The sequence below is a fragment of the Sesamum indicum genome, linkage group LG6 (assembly GCF_026168435.1).
Source record: "Sesamum indicum cultivar Baizhima isolate 11 linkage group LG6, ASM2616843v1, whole genome shotgun sequence".
NCBI classification, from domain to species: Eukaryota; Viridiplantae; Streptophyta; class Magnoliopsida; order Lamiales; family Pedaliaceae; genus Sesamum; species Sesamum indicum.
In genome coordinates, this window is record NC_142662.1 from 25,127,086 (window position 1) to 25,143,623 (window position 16,538).

Here is a 16,538-nt window from a genome sequence, read left to right on the forward strand (position 1 = left end):
TCGTTTTGGTATTACAGATTTTACAGCTCTTCATACCGTTGGAATTGCTTCTCTTCACAAGTTTCCATGGTTATTCCTCCTGCTGTTTAAGTTGTTTGATATTTTGAACTGACTCAGAAGCAGGTATTCATAACTTGATGGGAACTCATTTTATCCTACAAATGCAGGAATGCAATCTCCATTTACCATCCTATCAATGTTCTGCTTCAAAAAAAAACAAAAAAAGGTTTACCATCCTATCGATGATTCTGCTTCAACAAAAAAACAAAAAAAGCACAAACGATACCATGAAATGTTATTCTAATGTCAACAATGAGAAAGAATGCCCATAATCACCAGTTATTTCTCCTCATCCTCTGAGTCAGACTTGGCAAACACTGGTTCAGGCTGTGTCTCTGCATATGCTGGGGCAATAAACTTAGGATCTTTGGCAGCAACATCAGCATACTTCAGGATCGCTTCTCTGGGATCTTCCTCCATCCAAGTTTCCTTAATCAAGCCACCTTGCTGAAACAGGATAAGATATGTGAGATTTTGTTGCTCGACCTCAACTCTGTTTAAGAATGAGGTAAGCGATATTACCTTGAGAAGGTATTGTGTTAGCAAACTTCCCTTGGTGGAACCAACTCTTCCACCATGACCTGGCCCATTTATTGGTAGCTCAGGTTTGTGAGACTTAAGTGGGTCCTTCAATATCTTCTCACGCTGGCGTTTGCGGCTAGGCTGATCTCTGAATAACGGTAGTGCATGAGGATTGTGAATAACGGGCTGTGCCTGAAAATCATCAACGGATTGCTTCCTTGGCGCACGTGCAACACACACAAGTGCCCCTCTCTCGCTGATGGTTGGATCATATAGTATGTGAGTTCCTCCTTCATGCCTGTCCCCTACTGTTGCGAAGATCTGCACGGTCGGGTACCAAAAACTTTATTAACATGTCTACACACACCAAATTGCATGTCGAAAAGAGAAACTAAGATCCTGTTCGATTACTAACATCGAAATTTCTCAAATTTGAAAATGACAAGATATGAGTCGAGTAGTTTCGGGCAAATGTAGAACTGAAAATTTATATTACCTGATTTAGTCTTGGATGCCAAGCACACTGAACTACACTAAATGTAGGCGATATTCCAACTCGAGAGACCAGTTCCAATTTAGCTCTATCATAAATACATAGCAGACCCCCTGTTGTGCTTTCCCTTTCAATTGATGTTCCAGTCAAGAAGAGTTGCTCGTCGGGGCTGAATGTAATATTTGTCTGAGCATAATGATTCGGAAGATCATCAAACACTTGAAGAGCCTCCTTCATTTGACGTAAATCCCAGACCTAGAACACGCGGTAAAAAAGAAAATCAGGTGAATATCTGAACAATGGGCCTGATTGAGATTTGCTTCCTCCTCAGTCTTTGCAAGCAAACAACCAAATATATAAATAATAAAAGAAAAGAAAATTAATGGGAAAGATAGGTTTCCACGCCAGATTCTAGCATTGCATACCTTGAGTGAACCATCAAAGCTTCTTGACAACAATGTTAATCCGTCACTGGAAAACTTAATTCCTGTAATATCATCAGTGTGGCCATTTGCAACGTATATGTCTGGCCTGCTTCCCCATCCAGCTTTAATGTTCCATACCTGTAAAAGATGTTACCGAAATTAATTTGAAAAGCAAATACAATAATCATGAAGTATTATAAGACATGTCACAAATCTCAGCAGTAAAGAGACAAGAAAATTGCCCAGTACCCTTTTTCTTCTCAGTTAAAAAGTACAAAGGAGAGACGTCAAAACATCACTCAGAAGTACCTGTATGGAACCATCCCCAATACCTCCTGCAATTCGTTTTCCTTCACGATCCCAGGAACACGTGGTTACAGGAACTCGTCCAGGCCTAGAAAGTTTGGGTTTAATAACCTATTGAGAGACCATCAACCCAAAAGAACATCGTAAATACATTCACGTAAGAGCTCGTGGTTCTCACACTAGCAAAAAGAAAAGGAAGAAAAATAAGATAGGAAAGAAAAGACATCAAAATCAGAAGTTTCACCAGAAAAGAACCATTTTGGACCATTATTTTACTGCTAGTGTGACCAAACTTACATGACAGTTTAGTTTCACTTGTGGGCATATGCTGCAATCTCACAGCTGCCTAGCGGACACCCAAGGCAGAACATATATTCATGCTATGCCTTTTTTATGGTTTCAATTACTTCCACTGCCTGAAACTATCTTGCATCATTATGCATGCTATTTGTCAGCACTAACTTATTTACCTGTACTTATACTATTATTAAGTTAATCCAAGCAACGCTCAGGTGCAAATCAGAGGATATTCTATGTTCCACATTCTTCCATCAAAAGCAACCAGATAATAACATACTTACCTGCTTTTGACTTTTACTTGTGGGCATATGCTGCAATCTCACAGCTGCCTAGCGGACACCCAAGGCAGAACATATATTCATGCTATGCCTTTTTTATGGTTTCAATTACTTCCACTGCCTGAAACTATCTTGCATCATTATGCATGCTATTTGTCAGAACTAATTTATTTACCTGTACTTATACTATTATTAAGTTAATCCAAGCAACGCTCAGGTGCAAATCAGAGGATATTCTATGTTCCACATTCTTCCATCAAAAGCAACCAGATAATAACATACTTACCTGCTTTTGACTTTTGAAGTCATTTACATCCCATATTCGTAGTGAACCGTCCTCAGAAGATGTTAAGATAGTCTCCTTTGCCTTTGGGTGCCACTCTCCACAAGTCAATCCAGATATGTGGCCTTTAGTATTCTTAAGATCCCTAATATACATGTCCCCCTTAACAAACTCGCCCAGTGTAAGACCATCACGGTCATAGATCTGCACCCAGAGCAGCAAGAATATCAGAACTTCAACATGCTACAGCCTCAGCCAAGAAGAGAGACATGAATTGTCATTGTAGAAGCACCTTAGCCTGGGCTGAGCCAGTCACACACAAAAATCGATCTGCTGTAGGACTCCAACTCAAACCACGAATTTGATGACCTTCAAATGGCTCAAGCTGTCTAAATGACTGAAGACGAGAATTCATGCCCTGAAAGTCATACATGCGAACCGTATAGTCGTAGCTGCCAGATAGGACTCGAGATCCTGAGTGATCCACAGCAAGCGCCGCAACCACCTGCCAGAAAAAGTGCAGTCACAAGACTGTTCGAGTTCAAAACAAGAAAAAGCTTCTCCAGAATGGAGCATGGCATTTCATGGCACAGGAAGACACTCATCAAATGAAAACTTTTCACAGGATTTTCAATTAAATAAAGTGAACTTTCAAAGGATATTAAGATGCTGAAAGAATACTAATTTGATGGCTGTCTCTGCAATTATTAGTTTATATGCTCGCTTCCATGGACAGTGGTGCTTGTCTGTGTTAGAATAGGCCATACCAATTCTTTCAGTCTGCAATTAATGAAACTCATCTTTCACCCCCTATAATAGCCAAGAATCTTATTCACTTGCCTCTAATCTGTCTAGGACTACTTCCTGCAATAGTAAACCAAGGCCTCTTATTCACTTGACTCTAATCTTTTAGGAGCTCGAGACCGGAACTTACCCAACATAAGATATCTAAAGCCATTGCAACCTTCATAAAGAATTAGATAATACCAGTGGAATTAATACATAACACGATCTAAAACCCAAAAGATACAACTTTAGACAGTAAGCCATTATAGTACAAAAAAGTTCCAAATACCAAATCAGCCGGATATTTTACCTTGGTATGCCCCTTCAAGACAATCTCATTGCTCAGTGGAATTCGATACCCAGAATTCTCATCTTCTTCGTCCATATCTTCGTCAGAATCAGACTGCATGCCGCCAGGAGGTGGTCTAGGCGGCCCAATCATTGACCCGCCGTCATCATCCTCACCTTCTCCGCCAGGAGGCGGCCTGGGCGGCCCAACCATTGGCTCATCATCATCATCGTCACCATCTCCACCAGGACGCGGCCTAGGCGGCCCAATTACTGGTTCATCATCCTCATCCACCACACCACTTCCAGGAGGCGGCCTAGGCGGCCCAATTATCGCCGTCCCATCCGAACTCACTGGTCGGCGGGGAGGCCCAATTAATTCATCCTCTTTTGCTTTCTTCTTCGGATTTCTAGGGTTAGAGTTTTTCAAGGAATCGAGCCAGCCTTTAGAGGAGCTGGATAGAGAAGGAAACGCATTTGCCTTGTCACTAGAGGTGGATGCAGATGGCTTATCCGAGTTGACTGCGGTAGAAGTGGTGGCGGCAGCGGCGGCCCGACGGGTGGCGTTGTGAATGAGCTCCAGAGGGGTCTCGGATTTGGATTGCTTACCGAAACTCAAGGGGAACTGCGATCTGAGTCCCTCAAATATCTCCGCTTCATCCTCCATTATCTGTATCTATATACTCAGAGATTCGTGTACGTATAATTTCTCGGTGAATCTTCTCCCGAGCTTTGCCGGAAAGTTGAGGAAATTATTTTGATTTGGAGGAAATATATAGACGGCAACTCCGCCGCCGCAGCGAGTGATGGATTGGGCCGATTAGAATGAGTATACGGCCCAACTAATTATATTGGGCCAATTACTTAGCCCAATAATTCAAAGATATTTTGACTCAAGTCCAAATCCATCTTCCCACGGAAATCAGTTCTATATCAATTATTATTGATTGGTACTAAAATATTATTCAGGTAAATTATATTGATACCTCTTTACATTTAGTTTAATTATATAAATACTTTATATTATTTATAAAATTATAAATATATTTAATAAAATTATAGTTATAATTATAAATACACTTATGATTAATGGTGAAATTTTTACATAAATATCTCATGATATGCATTACACTAACACGCTTCATAGGGATTCTTATAATTTTATAAAAAATAAAATATTGTATGTTTTATTGTATTATTTAAAATAAATATTACTAAAAAAATTTAAACTCTGCTTGCAAGTTAATAATTTTTATTTCTTTTAATCATCTATTTCCTGTATATATCTTTATTAATATAAAAAAGAAACTGACTTCATACTCATAAATAATGGTTAATTATACCATTGTATTAATTTTTTATAAAGTTAAAAATGCCATTCAGTTAATAAAATAATTAATTTATTTAATTTTTTATATTATACATTAATTGATAAATTAATCTTTTTTTTTCTTAATATAATGTATTTTTATTATATACAAAACAACGATATGTCATAATTATTAATATATGTATATATATGTGGGTGCGTGTATGTGTGTGTCTGTGCACGAAAAGGGAAAACTAACAATTAGCCAACTCCGAAGAGATAGGACAGAGGAACGTGAGCGTGGCAGAGTCGCCCGCCTGCCGTCCAAGATTTTGTCGTTCTCACACTCCCACTTCAATCTCAATCCTGCTTCCCTTTCTCCTCATCCCACCAAAGATCAAAGGAAATAAACTGAACCCCAGCTCCATTTCTCCGGCAGCTTCTCCAAATTTCCAAGAATGTATAAAACTCTATTCGTTTGACGTTGATTTTATTTTGGTTACACCTTCATCTCCATTGATGGTTCTTGTATTTTCTTGAATGGGATTTTGTGATAGTGTGTATAACAACGCGATTTCTGCTGCGTGATAGGGATGGTGGATTGAAGCCGATGGATGCAGAGCAATTGAGGGAGTGTGCCCACAAGATGGTGGACTTCATTGCTGACTATTACAAGAACATTGAGAGCTTCCCTGTTCTTAGCCAAGTTCAGGTATTTACATCTTATACATGCACTATATATTTTTTATTGATGTTTTGCCGCTGCCATTTGCAAAATTGGGTAAGGTTGTCTCTATGTTATGGTAGACTTTTGCTAGTATATTGGAAATTTGACATGGTTCTTTACTGGAGGTAATGCTGTTGCATAGTTCCATTGTGCAGTGTCAATCCCGAAAATGCTGCCTTTTTTGGGTCTTGCAATTCAAGACCTCTAGTGACTCAAGTCTAACTTACAAAAAGAAAAGATAAAAGTCGGCAATTTGCTAGTTGAAGCTGCAGGGATAGTTTACTGATGATGTTTTTATCTTCTTGATGTAGCCTGGATATCTGCGTGAACTTCTGCCGGACTCTGCGCCTGCTTGCCCTGAATCATTGCAAGATGTTTTGGACGGTAAAAGAGTTTAAGTGCATAATATGGCCTTGTGTTTGCAATTTGAATTTTACTCTCAACATCTTTACTATATTATTCGATTCAACAATGAACTTCAGAAGTTCTTCTTGTAACCTTTTAGAAAGGTATTGACAGAGCCAGCATTCACCTGGATCATTTTCACTGCAGATGTTCAGAATAAAATATTACCAGGAGTGACCCATTGGCAAAGCCCGGAATACTTTGCATATTTTCCATCCAATAGCAGTGTGGCCGGGTTCTTGGGGGAAATGCTTAGTGCTGGCATAAACATGGTGGGGTTCAGTTGGATAACTTCTCCTGCTGCAACAGAACTTGAAATGATAGTTCTGGATTGGCTTGCTAAGGCACTTAACCTACCTGATGAATTCCTTTCTACAGGTATTGTCTGCAATTACTTCAGAAGTTGGATGTTGAAGTTTCAGCTCCTAGCCTAAAGCAAAGGATCTGTTGTCCCATCCAAATTCATTGTCAATGTTACTTACTGTGGATTCAGATTTTTGTTGATTGCATGTTTGTAGAAGCTTCTATCAGAGATGCTTGCACCAGAAAAATCTAATATATGTGTTTTCCTTGAGCTCAGGAATAATATGCAGTACAGGATAATGATCTGAAGTTTATTTGAAATTCAGTTTAACAGTCAAGAGTATGAAATTTGAATGTAGTTTTCTTCCGATCTTTTGGATATTCTAGATATTAATTTCCCCTTAAGGTTGTAGAATTTTCGTAGACCTGAAACCTCTTCCTCATAGTGAAAGGGTAACTAGAAAAGACATCATCGCCTCAAAAGTTTTCACAACATGTTATTCTATCCCTTTGTCATCAAGTGGTATGCTGGAGTTGGACATGTCCCCGCCATTTTAGTATATGGAAGCAATTCAGTTTAGCATTTACTTTCATAGGCATAACTGGCTTTTTTCTCTTTATACATGATGATAAGTTATTTGCAATTACTTTTCTTGAGAAGATGTTACATATTGGGGTCGAGTTTCAGGAAAAGGTGGTGGAGTAATACAGGGAACTGCAAGTGAAGCAGTATTAGTTGTGCTTTTAGCGGCTCGAGACAAAGTCCTTACAAGGCTTGGGAAAGATGCCATTGGAAAGCTTGTGGGCTACAGTTCTGATCAAACTCATTCTGCTGTACTGAAAGCCTGCAAGGTGTAATCTTAGTTTTAGTACAAATCTAATACGTCCTCCAGCTTCTTGGTGAACCACTTCACCAGTGATTGGCATATTATGCCCACACTATTGTGGGAAGTTGCTCGACTTCTTGGCGAAATGTCGCTATCTTGAAATGCATAATAATTATAAGTTTTCCTTGAACCGTTTAGTTTCCTAATTGGAAAAACAGTGGTTTTAGTTCTCATGAGTGTCAATTCTTTGTTTGCGCTTGGTGGCAGATAGCAGGAATTCACCCTGAGAATTGCCGGGTGCTGAAAACAGATGCATCCAGTGAATATGCTCTGTCTCCTGAATCACTCAGTGACGCAATCTCACAGGACATAGCCTCTGGTTTAATTCCCTTCTTCTTGTGTGCTACTGTAAGGAAACTAGGAAAATGTAAAAAAGGATGTTTTTGCGCCAATTCATTGCCATGCTTGCTTTGTGTTGATTATACTTTCACCACTTTATTGAAATGCTGTATCTTTTGAACTGGCTGCATACTTTCCAAAGCTATTTTCCATTTAATTAACACGTGCTACAAAGTGAATATTCTTTCTTTTCCACTGATGAGAAAAGATTATGTTTATCTCTTAACCATGATGAGAGAAACCTATTTAGTCACTCTTGATATTTTTTCTATGCCATCTACTGTTTCCTTCATAACTTTCTGCATTAATGTGGTGCCTATATCATCACTTTTAATTTTCATTTCGCATATAATCAAGTATGATTTTCTTGTTTTCTTGAAGGAATTTAAAGTACCAGTGTTATTTATTACAAAATCCTAGGATTCTCCTATTATGATTAAGACCAGTACCATGTCTTGCTAATTGTAGAGCATATAAAGCTATTCATAATCGTAAACCAACTAGAAGTTGGACTTACAGTGCATGGGTAGGTTCATTTAAATAACTACGGCTACCAAAATCTGCAATGAATTGGCTTGTTTCTTGACTAGCATTTGTTTTACTGGATGCTGAACTTGTTGATATAATAACGCAGTGCTGTCAACCGAATATTTTGCCTTCATATGTGTAGGTTGGTACTACATCATCAACAGCTGTGGATCCTCTGCCAGCATTGGGGAAGATTTCAAATGTGAGTTTTCATGATGAGTTTGTGGGATGCATTTACTCTTTGATGCATTAGGAATTGTCTTCTTTTTTATGATTTATATCATTCGTAATCCATCGATAATCCAATATACCAGTCAAATCTTATTTTTGCTAAAAGAATAGAGGCAGTTCTGATGCGTGCATGACAAAATACAGAGTAATGGATTGTGGTTTCATGTGGATGCTGCTTATGCTGGAAGTGCTTGTATCTGTCCAGAATTTCGCCACTATATTGATGGCGTCGAAGAAGCTACCTCGTTTAACATGAATGCGCACAAGTGGTTTTTAACGAACTTTGACTGTTCGGCTCTCTGGGTGAAGGTAATCTGTTGAGTTTACAACGGTTAAGTCATCTTTTATTCCAGAATTTGTAACCAATGCATTGTCAATAATATGAATCTTTGTTCATGAGAAAGAGCTGAACCACTTACCTCCACAAAATGCATCTTCACAAGTACTCATTTGTTCATGAAATTGCTACTACAGATGCCGATCAGTTCTTCACCTAACTATACAAAACATCTGAAGATTAGTTATTTGCTGCTATGGATTCTCATAATTCCCTGATCTGATCAAAATTCGATGTTAATTCATATCAACAGGACAGAAGTGCACTTGTCCAATCATTATCAACGAATCCTGAGTTCCTTCAAAACAAAGTGAGTATGTCTTCCTCTTGATGAAGTTTATGTCAATATGAAAATACTCATTGACATCTGGCCAGCCTTGTTAAAGTTGCAACGTCGGCATAAAAAGTACCTTTATGGGCATGCACTGAGTTGGTTTGCTGGGTAGTAATAGCTACATCAGATGCAATTCTGAACTGCCCGTAAAGAATGATTTTTGACTTGTCGAAAAATGTTTGGACATTATGAAGTTTATGTAAAACCTTTTTCCTTGTCAGAATATTGTACTTTAATTTGTGTATTTGTTATTCAGGCTTCTCAAGGCAACTTGGTTGTGGATTACAAAGATTGGCAAATCCCCTTAGGACGCAGGTTCAGGTGTGTCATTGCATGCGAGCCACTGCCAAACTTCCTTTACCAGACTTTTACTAGTATCACCTATTACACTTTTGCAAAAAAATTGAAGGTTAAAGGAAATTTAGTCGACTGTCGATAAACTTCACAAAACGGATGCAATTTTCTGTCAGCCCGCAACTAGGGAGAAATACAGATAGCGACATAGTCATTTTCTGAGATCAAGGCTGTCTTAAAAAGAAATACAACATATATCCTACACGTTGCTGTAGCCATCTTTTTTTGCATCGCCTTCTATAGAATCAAAACTCTACTTACCTATATCTAATATGGTTTTTCCTTTACAGATCTCTGAAACTATGGATGGTGTTGAGACTTTACGGGCTGGAAAACTTGCAGGCTTACATAAGAAACCATATTGAGTTAGCAAGGAAATTTGAAGAACTTGTTAAGCTAGACCCGAGATTTGAGGTAATGATACTCGTCAATCTCTTGATCAGCTACATCTGATACGTCGATAGTAGTGCTTGTGATCATGTTTGTCAAATATGTCTGACGCTCTAATTTATTTTCATTTTTCTAATACAAAAAGAATAAATAGGCTGTGCACGACTTATAAGCAGCTACATGTTTATCTGTGGGCACGTAGACGATACCTCACCTCACTGTAGTATAACTCTGGTCGATGCAAAATGCTTATGCTTTTCTGAAATTTGCTTTGGCCGAAAAACTTGTAGCTCCATATACACTGTCTTGTATGAAAAATCTGCATAGGAAAACAACGAGATTCAAACTGCTGTTGCTCAATTTTAGACCTGGGACATATAGACTGTAGGATTACATAGACCCAACAGCTTTACTTAGAATCATTTTGACATTGAGAAACATGCAGATGATTTTTTCAGTGTTTGACACAGCACAAAACTTGCAGGTCGCTGCCCGTCGGAATTTCTCTTTAGTTTGCTTTCGCCTGTTGCCTACTCATCAGAACAATCTAGAGTCGGCTAACAGATTGAACCGTGAGTTGCTTGATGCTGTAAACTCGACAGGAAAACTCTTCATCTCTCACACGGTATGCTCAAAAGTCACAACACGTTATATCTCTCGCTTGAGATATATTACCTTCATCAACCTCGAATAGATCTACTTTATTCTTTTAACTTAATTTTTTGCACGAATGAATATAGGTACTATCGAACAAGTATGTATTAAGGTTCGCGGTGGGGGCTCCGCTGACTGAAGAGAGGCATGTGGTTGCGGCATGGACAACGTTGCAAGAAAAGGCTTCCGGGTTACTCAGGAATTCACAAGAATAAGGTTGTTCTTTGCATCTACCAATTGATTAGTTGCAAGTGCAAAGACTTTCTGTCTTGATGACTATCATTTAGTGTTCATGCAGTATTTCTGCTGTTGTGTAGTTGAAGGCATTCATTAACTTCACCAACAGTACGATTCTTACCGACAAATGTATATTGCCTCTTTAAGGTGGTCCTTAAGTGATTGAGGCCATTTTGCACTTGTAATAAAATTGTTGTTCTGCAGTGCCTTTGTCTACTCCCTAGGAAGCTAACCTAATTTTCTTGAAGGTCCGTAGGATACAACCCACTGAATTTGGCTCAAAATCTCCTAAATTCGAACATGGATCGTAGCGTATGTAAAAGGAAAAAACCCAAATTTCTTGGAGAATGAGAGGAAGAATCGTCAAAAGAGCAATTTAATTGCTTGAAAACACATTTATCAGTAGTTTCAAACTCTGAAAATCACTCACTATAGTTCAAAATCATGTAAGAAAGATTGGCCGAAATAATAAAATTGATTGTGTTCTTTCATAACATAAATCATTACTACAATAGTTCATTTCACATGTCGATGGCATTGTAGTGATGGGCCCACTTTTTGAACCAATATTTACGACTCAAATCAAATATTATTACACTTTGACGAGTGGTCTTTTATAATTACGTTGAGAGAGATTTAATATGATGATAATATTTTCTTTTTCTTAGCATATGATGTTAGGGAAATTCCGATCCAAATTGGATTGCACACACTTACCGTATGATTGGTGTATAGTTCAAAAAAAGTGTCACATCATATAAAAAAATTATCACACTTGCTATATGATTAGTTTGATTCTATTAAACCTTACTCGGAAAAAATATTCCATAATGTTGGAAAAGTGCAAGACGTGTAAATGGCGAGTTAGTGAAGTGTAGTTGGGCTTTTAAGTGGGCCACTCATATTTGAGTGCCAGCCAAGTCAACGAATTTATGGGCTGTGACCCACCCTAGACCTAAAAAGCAGGCGGCCCACTTGATCCATACACGGACACAGGACAGACGCGTCAAAGTGAAAACCACGTATTCCTCCAAGTCTCAAGGCTGGCACTATGATGATCGCAAAATGCGATTTTAACACAAAAAGGACAAACTACACGTGCTGTGATGGCGACATCCACGAATTCGGACACAATTATAAGTGCTGAAAAGCATATGCTCAAGTCAAATGACTAAAGCTCAAGCGTCAGTTGATGCAATTCTTTAAGGTTCATTATTATTTTTATATGCTGAAAACACGATTTTGGGTTTTGTTTTTCCTTTTGTGTTTGATGTTCCAAACAGAGCATTAACAAATATCAAGGTCACCAACCGAGGTGTTCTTATCTTGACATGCATTGAGCACTGTGTTAGGTGAATAAACAACCGCACTTGCTTATATGTGTTCTTAATGTGATGGAGCCCTTGCACCTACCAAAAGTTGAGGGCTGTTTGTTTTTGCTGAAACAAGAGAAAAAATATATATATGTAAGAATTGTGGTGTCATAAAATGAGGGTCCACATGATAGTTCGAATAGAATGAATTGTATCTTTTTATAAAATATGTAATAATCAATTTAAATTCAAACTCGTATACATGTAAAAATGAAGGAAACGTTTAAGCACATGAATATATATAATATTTGGTAGAATAAATACTAACAAAATATTATATTATTTTATTTGTTTATTGTTATGTATTTATTTAACCATTGATGAAATAAAACATTATCCCGAGTCCATTCAAATCCACCCCAAACCCGCCCCGTTGCCACCCCTAATCATAACCTGATTTCCAACTCTTGATTTAATCTTAAACCTTATGTCCTGCGACATAATTGAAAATAGTTGAGGTGGGCATTAAAAAAGACGTATATAGTAAAAGGATCACTAAATTTTTATGTGTATTTTTTTTATTTTAAACATATGGTTTTGATTTAATCTAACCTCGTGAAGTTAAATGATTTCATAGCCACACTCATTGAGAGGTCATTGTAGTTCCCTATTCCTTCTTTTGTTTTTCTCGCTAATTTTCAATACAGACCGCTCAACTTATTCAAATTGAGATTGGTAGGACATAAAGTTCATTTTTTAAACTCATATTAATTGTGATTCAGGTTTTTGAGTGTCGATTTATCTCATATACATAATTAGCAGTAGTTGGGGTAGGCTCAGACAAGACTTCTAGTACTAAAATGTGTAATGTCTAGCCTAAGACATAAAACAGGGATAAGAGCGCCAACAACGTAGCACATGAGAATTGGACCATTTATAAAAGGATATTATTTCAATCAGACACATCAAGATGAGACTGTTCGAATTTAGACCACAAATCAATAATCATAAGAATTTGCTAATGTTTAGGTTCGTTTGAAATTTTTAAAAAGACGTAAAAATCCTAAAATATAGAAAACATTGAAAGAAATTGAAGGACAAAATTGTACTTGTGCTTGAATTGCATTAAACCCCACATCACTAGCCAAAAATTTATGTAGATGGTGAGGTTAACTCATATTTAATTTTATTATTCCTCTTCATTTTATGTTTCCCGCACCGTTTTAATATCTCACTTTCGTGTCACATTTATGCATTGGGCTAAAAAAATGACGTTTTCTTGTAAATATGATCGTCTTCAAAGTATACAAATTACGCAGTTACGATATTTCATATATGTCGCTGATTACTATTTATTTAACTTTTTACTTTTTCACTCCCATTTGATTTGACATACGTTTATTGATTATCAATATAAAACTAAATTTATTGTGACATTTTGTCATTATAGTTATAATTAAATAAAAATAATAACAATTATTAGTTTAAGATATATATAACTTTGTTTTCAAATTTTTTTTTTAAATTGACATTAAAGTATAGAAAATATGCAAAAAATATATTTTATTTGATCACTCTTTATTGTTCATGTGCAGCTATTAGAGCTGAAAATTACTAGGGCGCTTTTGGCTTTTGATGACTTTGCTTTCAACTTTTAATATTAAATGGTTAATACATCTAGAATTGTCTTAAAAAGGTACAATACATACCTAACTTTTAGATTTGTAATGTGTAGGATGACATGGTAGACTGGTAGTGGACTCTTATGGTACCAAACACTATCTATGAACATGGACTATGTATGTGTTTGTACATTTAATTGTTATCAATGACCTTGATTCTTGAAATATATTAATGACACCACTTTTGGTAACAAAATTATGATTGTCAAAGCCAATTATTAATTTTAGGGTAAATTATGTTTTGTCATTTAAATTATGCCTGTTTTTATATTATGGCATCTAAATTTTTTTTTTGTATCGACTTACCATCTCAACTTTGTGAAATTTGCACTTTATGATATATGACCATTTTTTTGTTATTTTTTCTGCAGAAAAATATCACATATTGTGCATATGTGAAAAATATCACGTCACATAAACCTTAAGTATCGTATTTATACTACATGTAATGGTTTATTGACAAAAAAACTTGATCAAAAACTAGTTATAAGTGGCAAAGTACAAAATTTTGTAAAATTGATAAAAAAAATACCAGAATATAAAAACGGTCATAATTCGAATGAAAAAAATAAAATTATCCCTTAATTTTGTGATGAAATGATTATGATTTGTTCCGTATATTATTATGTGACACGAGCTTGTTGAGGGTGATAATGATTTAATTTGTGAGATAATATACAAATTGTTATGATTTTTGTGGGGTAAGGTAATTAGAGTAAGATTATAGTTGTGTTAATTTTAATATGCAAGAAACGGCTCAAATATCGACAAGGCCTATAAAATAGAATTATTGTCTGAACCATATCGAGGAGGTCTTAGTATTAGACTTTCAGTGCTGAAGTCAGATGTGTCATAAAAAGAAAAGTATTTAAGGTTGTAAGAATACTAAGGCAATAAAAGTTATATTTGAGATATAAAGGGCAACTATTTATAAGTTTCTTCAAAATGTATAATTCCACGTGAATCATATACGTCAAGAAATGATTGAACGTTCATGAACCTCACTCAGGGTTGATTTCTTATTTTTTGGAAATTTAATTCCTGGATATATATTTGAAATTTATAATAATAGTGTATATTACAACAAAATCCAGAAAATCGAGAATATGATAGAAAGTCTAGGAATCTAAAATCTTGATATTATGATGTGATTTATTTCCATTTCCTTAGAATATTCCAAATATACAAAATACATATTGCATAGTTATCTCTTTTCAGTAAAAAAATAAAAAATAAGTATGTGATTATATTTTTGTTTTATTTGAAATTAAAAGGAATAGTGTTAAATCAATTTAATTCATCTTGAAATGTTGAGGGTCAACAACATTGAACCCAACTCAACTAAAGGTTGGTAAATTACAACGGGCTCTTTTAAAAATTGTCACAATTACAAATATTCTTTCATTATTTAAAAAACTATAAATTTCTCCTAAAATTAATGACCGTTTGGTAAATACCCCTACAATGGGCTATCATGAGGTAGTATTTGCTAGACGGCTATTCATTTTAAACGAGTATCTGTAATTCTCAACTAATAAGGAGTAATTGTTGTCGTGGCAAACTTCAGGGGCCAATCACAATTTATCCTTACTTTACGAATCCAAAAATTCATTCTAAGTAATTATTCATAGTTTTAAAATTTAAATTTTTTTATTTAAGTCACCATCGTAGATCGGAACATGTCTCCAAAAACATATATATCCATTACAAGGGTACTAGCAAATTACGTCCAGCATCATAGCCCTCATATCAGCGGAGGTAATCACACCCTCGGCCATCCGATTGCAAGCGTTTCACCTTTACTAAAGCTAAGAAAAAGATGCTCGATATCAAGTACGTAATACTAAAAAATCTCCGCAAGAACAATTAATGTTGGGCCATTTATGCTCGTAGTATGTCATATACTGTATTTTAACGCTTACAATAATATTATATTTATGAAGCATTTTAATATAGATAAAAGAAAAAAAAGGTAATTTTTAAAATAAATAGCTTTTGATATATATTCTTTAGAAACTAAAAATGCTTGTGGATTACTTTTTCAAAAGTCATGAGAATGTAAAGAGAGAAAAAGTGAACTTTATGATCATATTGTCATACCCTCTCTCATTAATATGAATTCATCCCCACCTTATTGAAAAATTTACAAATTACGTCCTGTAATTTATTATATTTTTCATTTTGATTCCATTATTTGAGTACTCGTCAAATTTAGTCCTATAAGTTAAAAAAAAAAAACCTGCAATATTAATATCAACCACAAACTAAGTTAAATATTTAATGGAGCATGTGCTCCCTCCGTTAAATTGTTAACAGAATTTGTAGTTGGGATCAAAATTGTAAATGTTTGTAGTTTACGGGACTAAATTTGATACGTGCTAAAATAATAGGACTAAAATTTACAAATATAACTACAAAAGTTTTTCTGATTGTTATTTGTAAGTGAAATAAGTATATGTAAGGCAATTTGATAAATTTATATTTTGTCTGTCAAACATTATTACTCGAAGAGTTTGAGTCTTAATATATAGTAAAGTGTAGATAGATAACACCATCGCCTAACGTTATAATGTCATTATATATATACATTCAACATAAAAATGTAATATATAATTCTCCCAAAAAATTACCAAATATCATACCGTCACTAAAAAAAATAAATTATTCCCTGCATTACAACTTTAACAGCTCAGAAATTATAATAAATCAATATTATTCACCAGAATAAAATAAAATCAAAACAAAGAAAATTAAATTCTAACCATGA

At 35.6% G+C, this 16,538-nt stretch overlaps 2 protein-coding genes across 4 annotated transcripts; one reads left to right on the plus strand and one right to left on the minus strand.

The window, feature by feature from the left end:
- Window positions 1-148: 148 nt before the first annotated feature.
- LOC105163475 (Transducin/WD40 repeat-like superfamily protein) lies at window positions 149-4,497 on the minus strand. 3 transcript variants are annotated; one of them, XR_002287300.2, is made up of 9 exons: window positions 3,764-4,497; window positions 2,960-3,172; window positions 2,671-2,871; window positions 1,810-1,917; window positions 1,501-1,638; window positions 1,079-1,330; window positions 583-903; window positions 287-507; window positions 149-201 (listed from the first exon to the last, which is right to left on the minus strand). XR_002287300.2 is itself a non-coding variant. In XM_011081827.3 (9 exons), the coding sequence occupies exons 1-8, from the start codon at window positions 4,406-4,408 to the stop codon at window positions 340-342; spliced, it is 2,046 nt and encodes a 681-aa protein (XP_011080129.1). In that variant the 5' UTR covers window positions 4,409-4,497; the 3' UTR covers window positions 149-201; window positions 337-339. The 3 variants fall into 3 exon arrangements, 2 of the variants coding, with proteins under 2 accessions (XP_011080129.1, XP_011080128.1); XM_011081827.3 differs by having other exon boundaries at window positions 337-507; XM_011081826.3 differs by having other exon boundaries at window positions 149-507.
- Window positions 4,498-5,275: 778 nt separating this feature from the next.
- AAS (Pyridoxal phosphate (PLP)-dependent transferases superfamily protein) lies at window positions 5,276-10,979 on the plus strand. The gene is made up of 13 exons (XM_011081824.3): window positions 5,276-5,510; window positions 5,642-5,762; window positions 6,089-6,161; window positions 6,330-6,560; window positions 7,174-7,337; window positions 7,580-7,720; window positions 8,382-8,441; window positions 8,615-8,779; window positions 9,061-9,117; window positions 9,398-9,462; window positions 9,786-9,909; window positions 10,370-10,510; window positions 10,626-10,979. Coding segments are annotated over exons 1-13 (1,473 nt in total). The 5' UTR covers window positions 5,276-5,508; the 3' UTR covers window positions 10,755-10,979.
- The last annotated feature ends 5,559 nt before the right edge of the window (window positions 10,980-16,538 follow it).

Coding starts and splice junctions, on each gene's coding strand:
- LOC105163475 (XM_011081827.3), bottom strand. CDS start 4,408: ATGGAGGATGAAGCGGAGATATTTGAGGGACTCAGATCGCAGTTCCCC. Junction 1,639..1,809: donor TTGGGGATGGTTCCATACAG/GTACTTCTGAGT, acceptor CATCTTTTACAG/GTATGGAACATTAAAGCTGG. Junction 508..582: donor TAACACAATACCTTCTCAAG/GTAATATCGCTT, acceptor ATCCTGTTTCAG/CAAGGTGGCTTGATTAAGGA.
- AAS (XM_011081824.3), top strand. Junction 5,763..6,088: donor CTGTTCTTAGCCAAGTTCAG/GTATTTACATCT, acceptor TTCTTGATGTAG/CCTGGATATCTGCGTGAACT. Junction 7,721..8,381: donor CCTTCTTCTTGTGTGCTACT/GTAAGGAAACTA, acceptor TCATATGTGTAG/GTTGGTACTACATCATCAAC.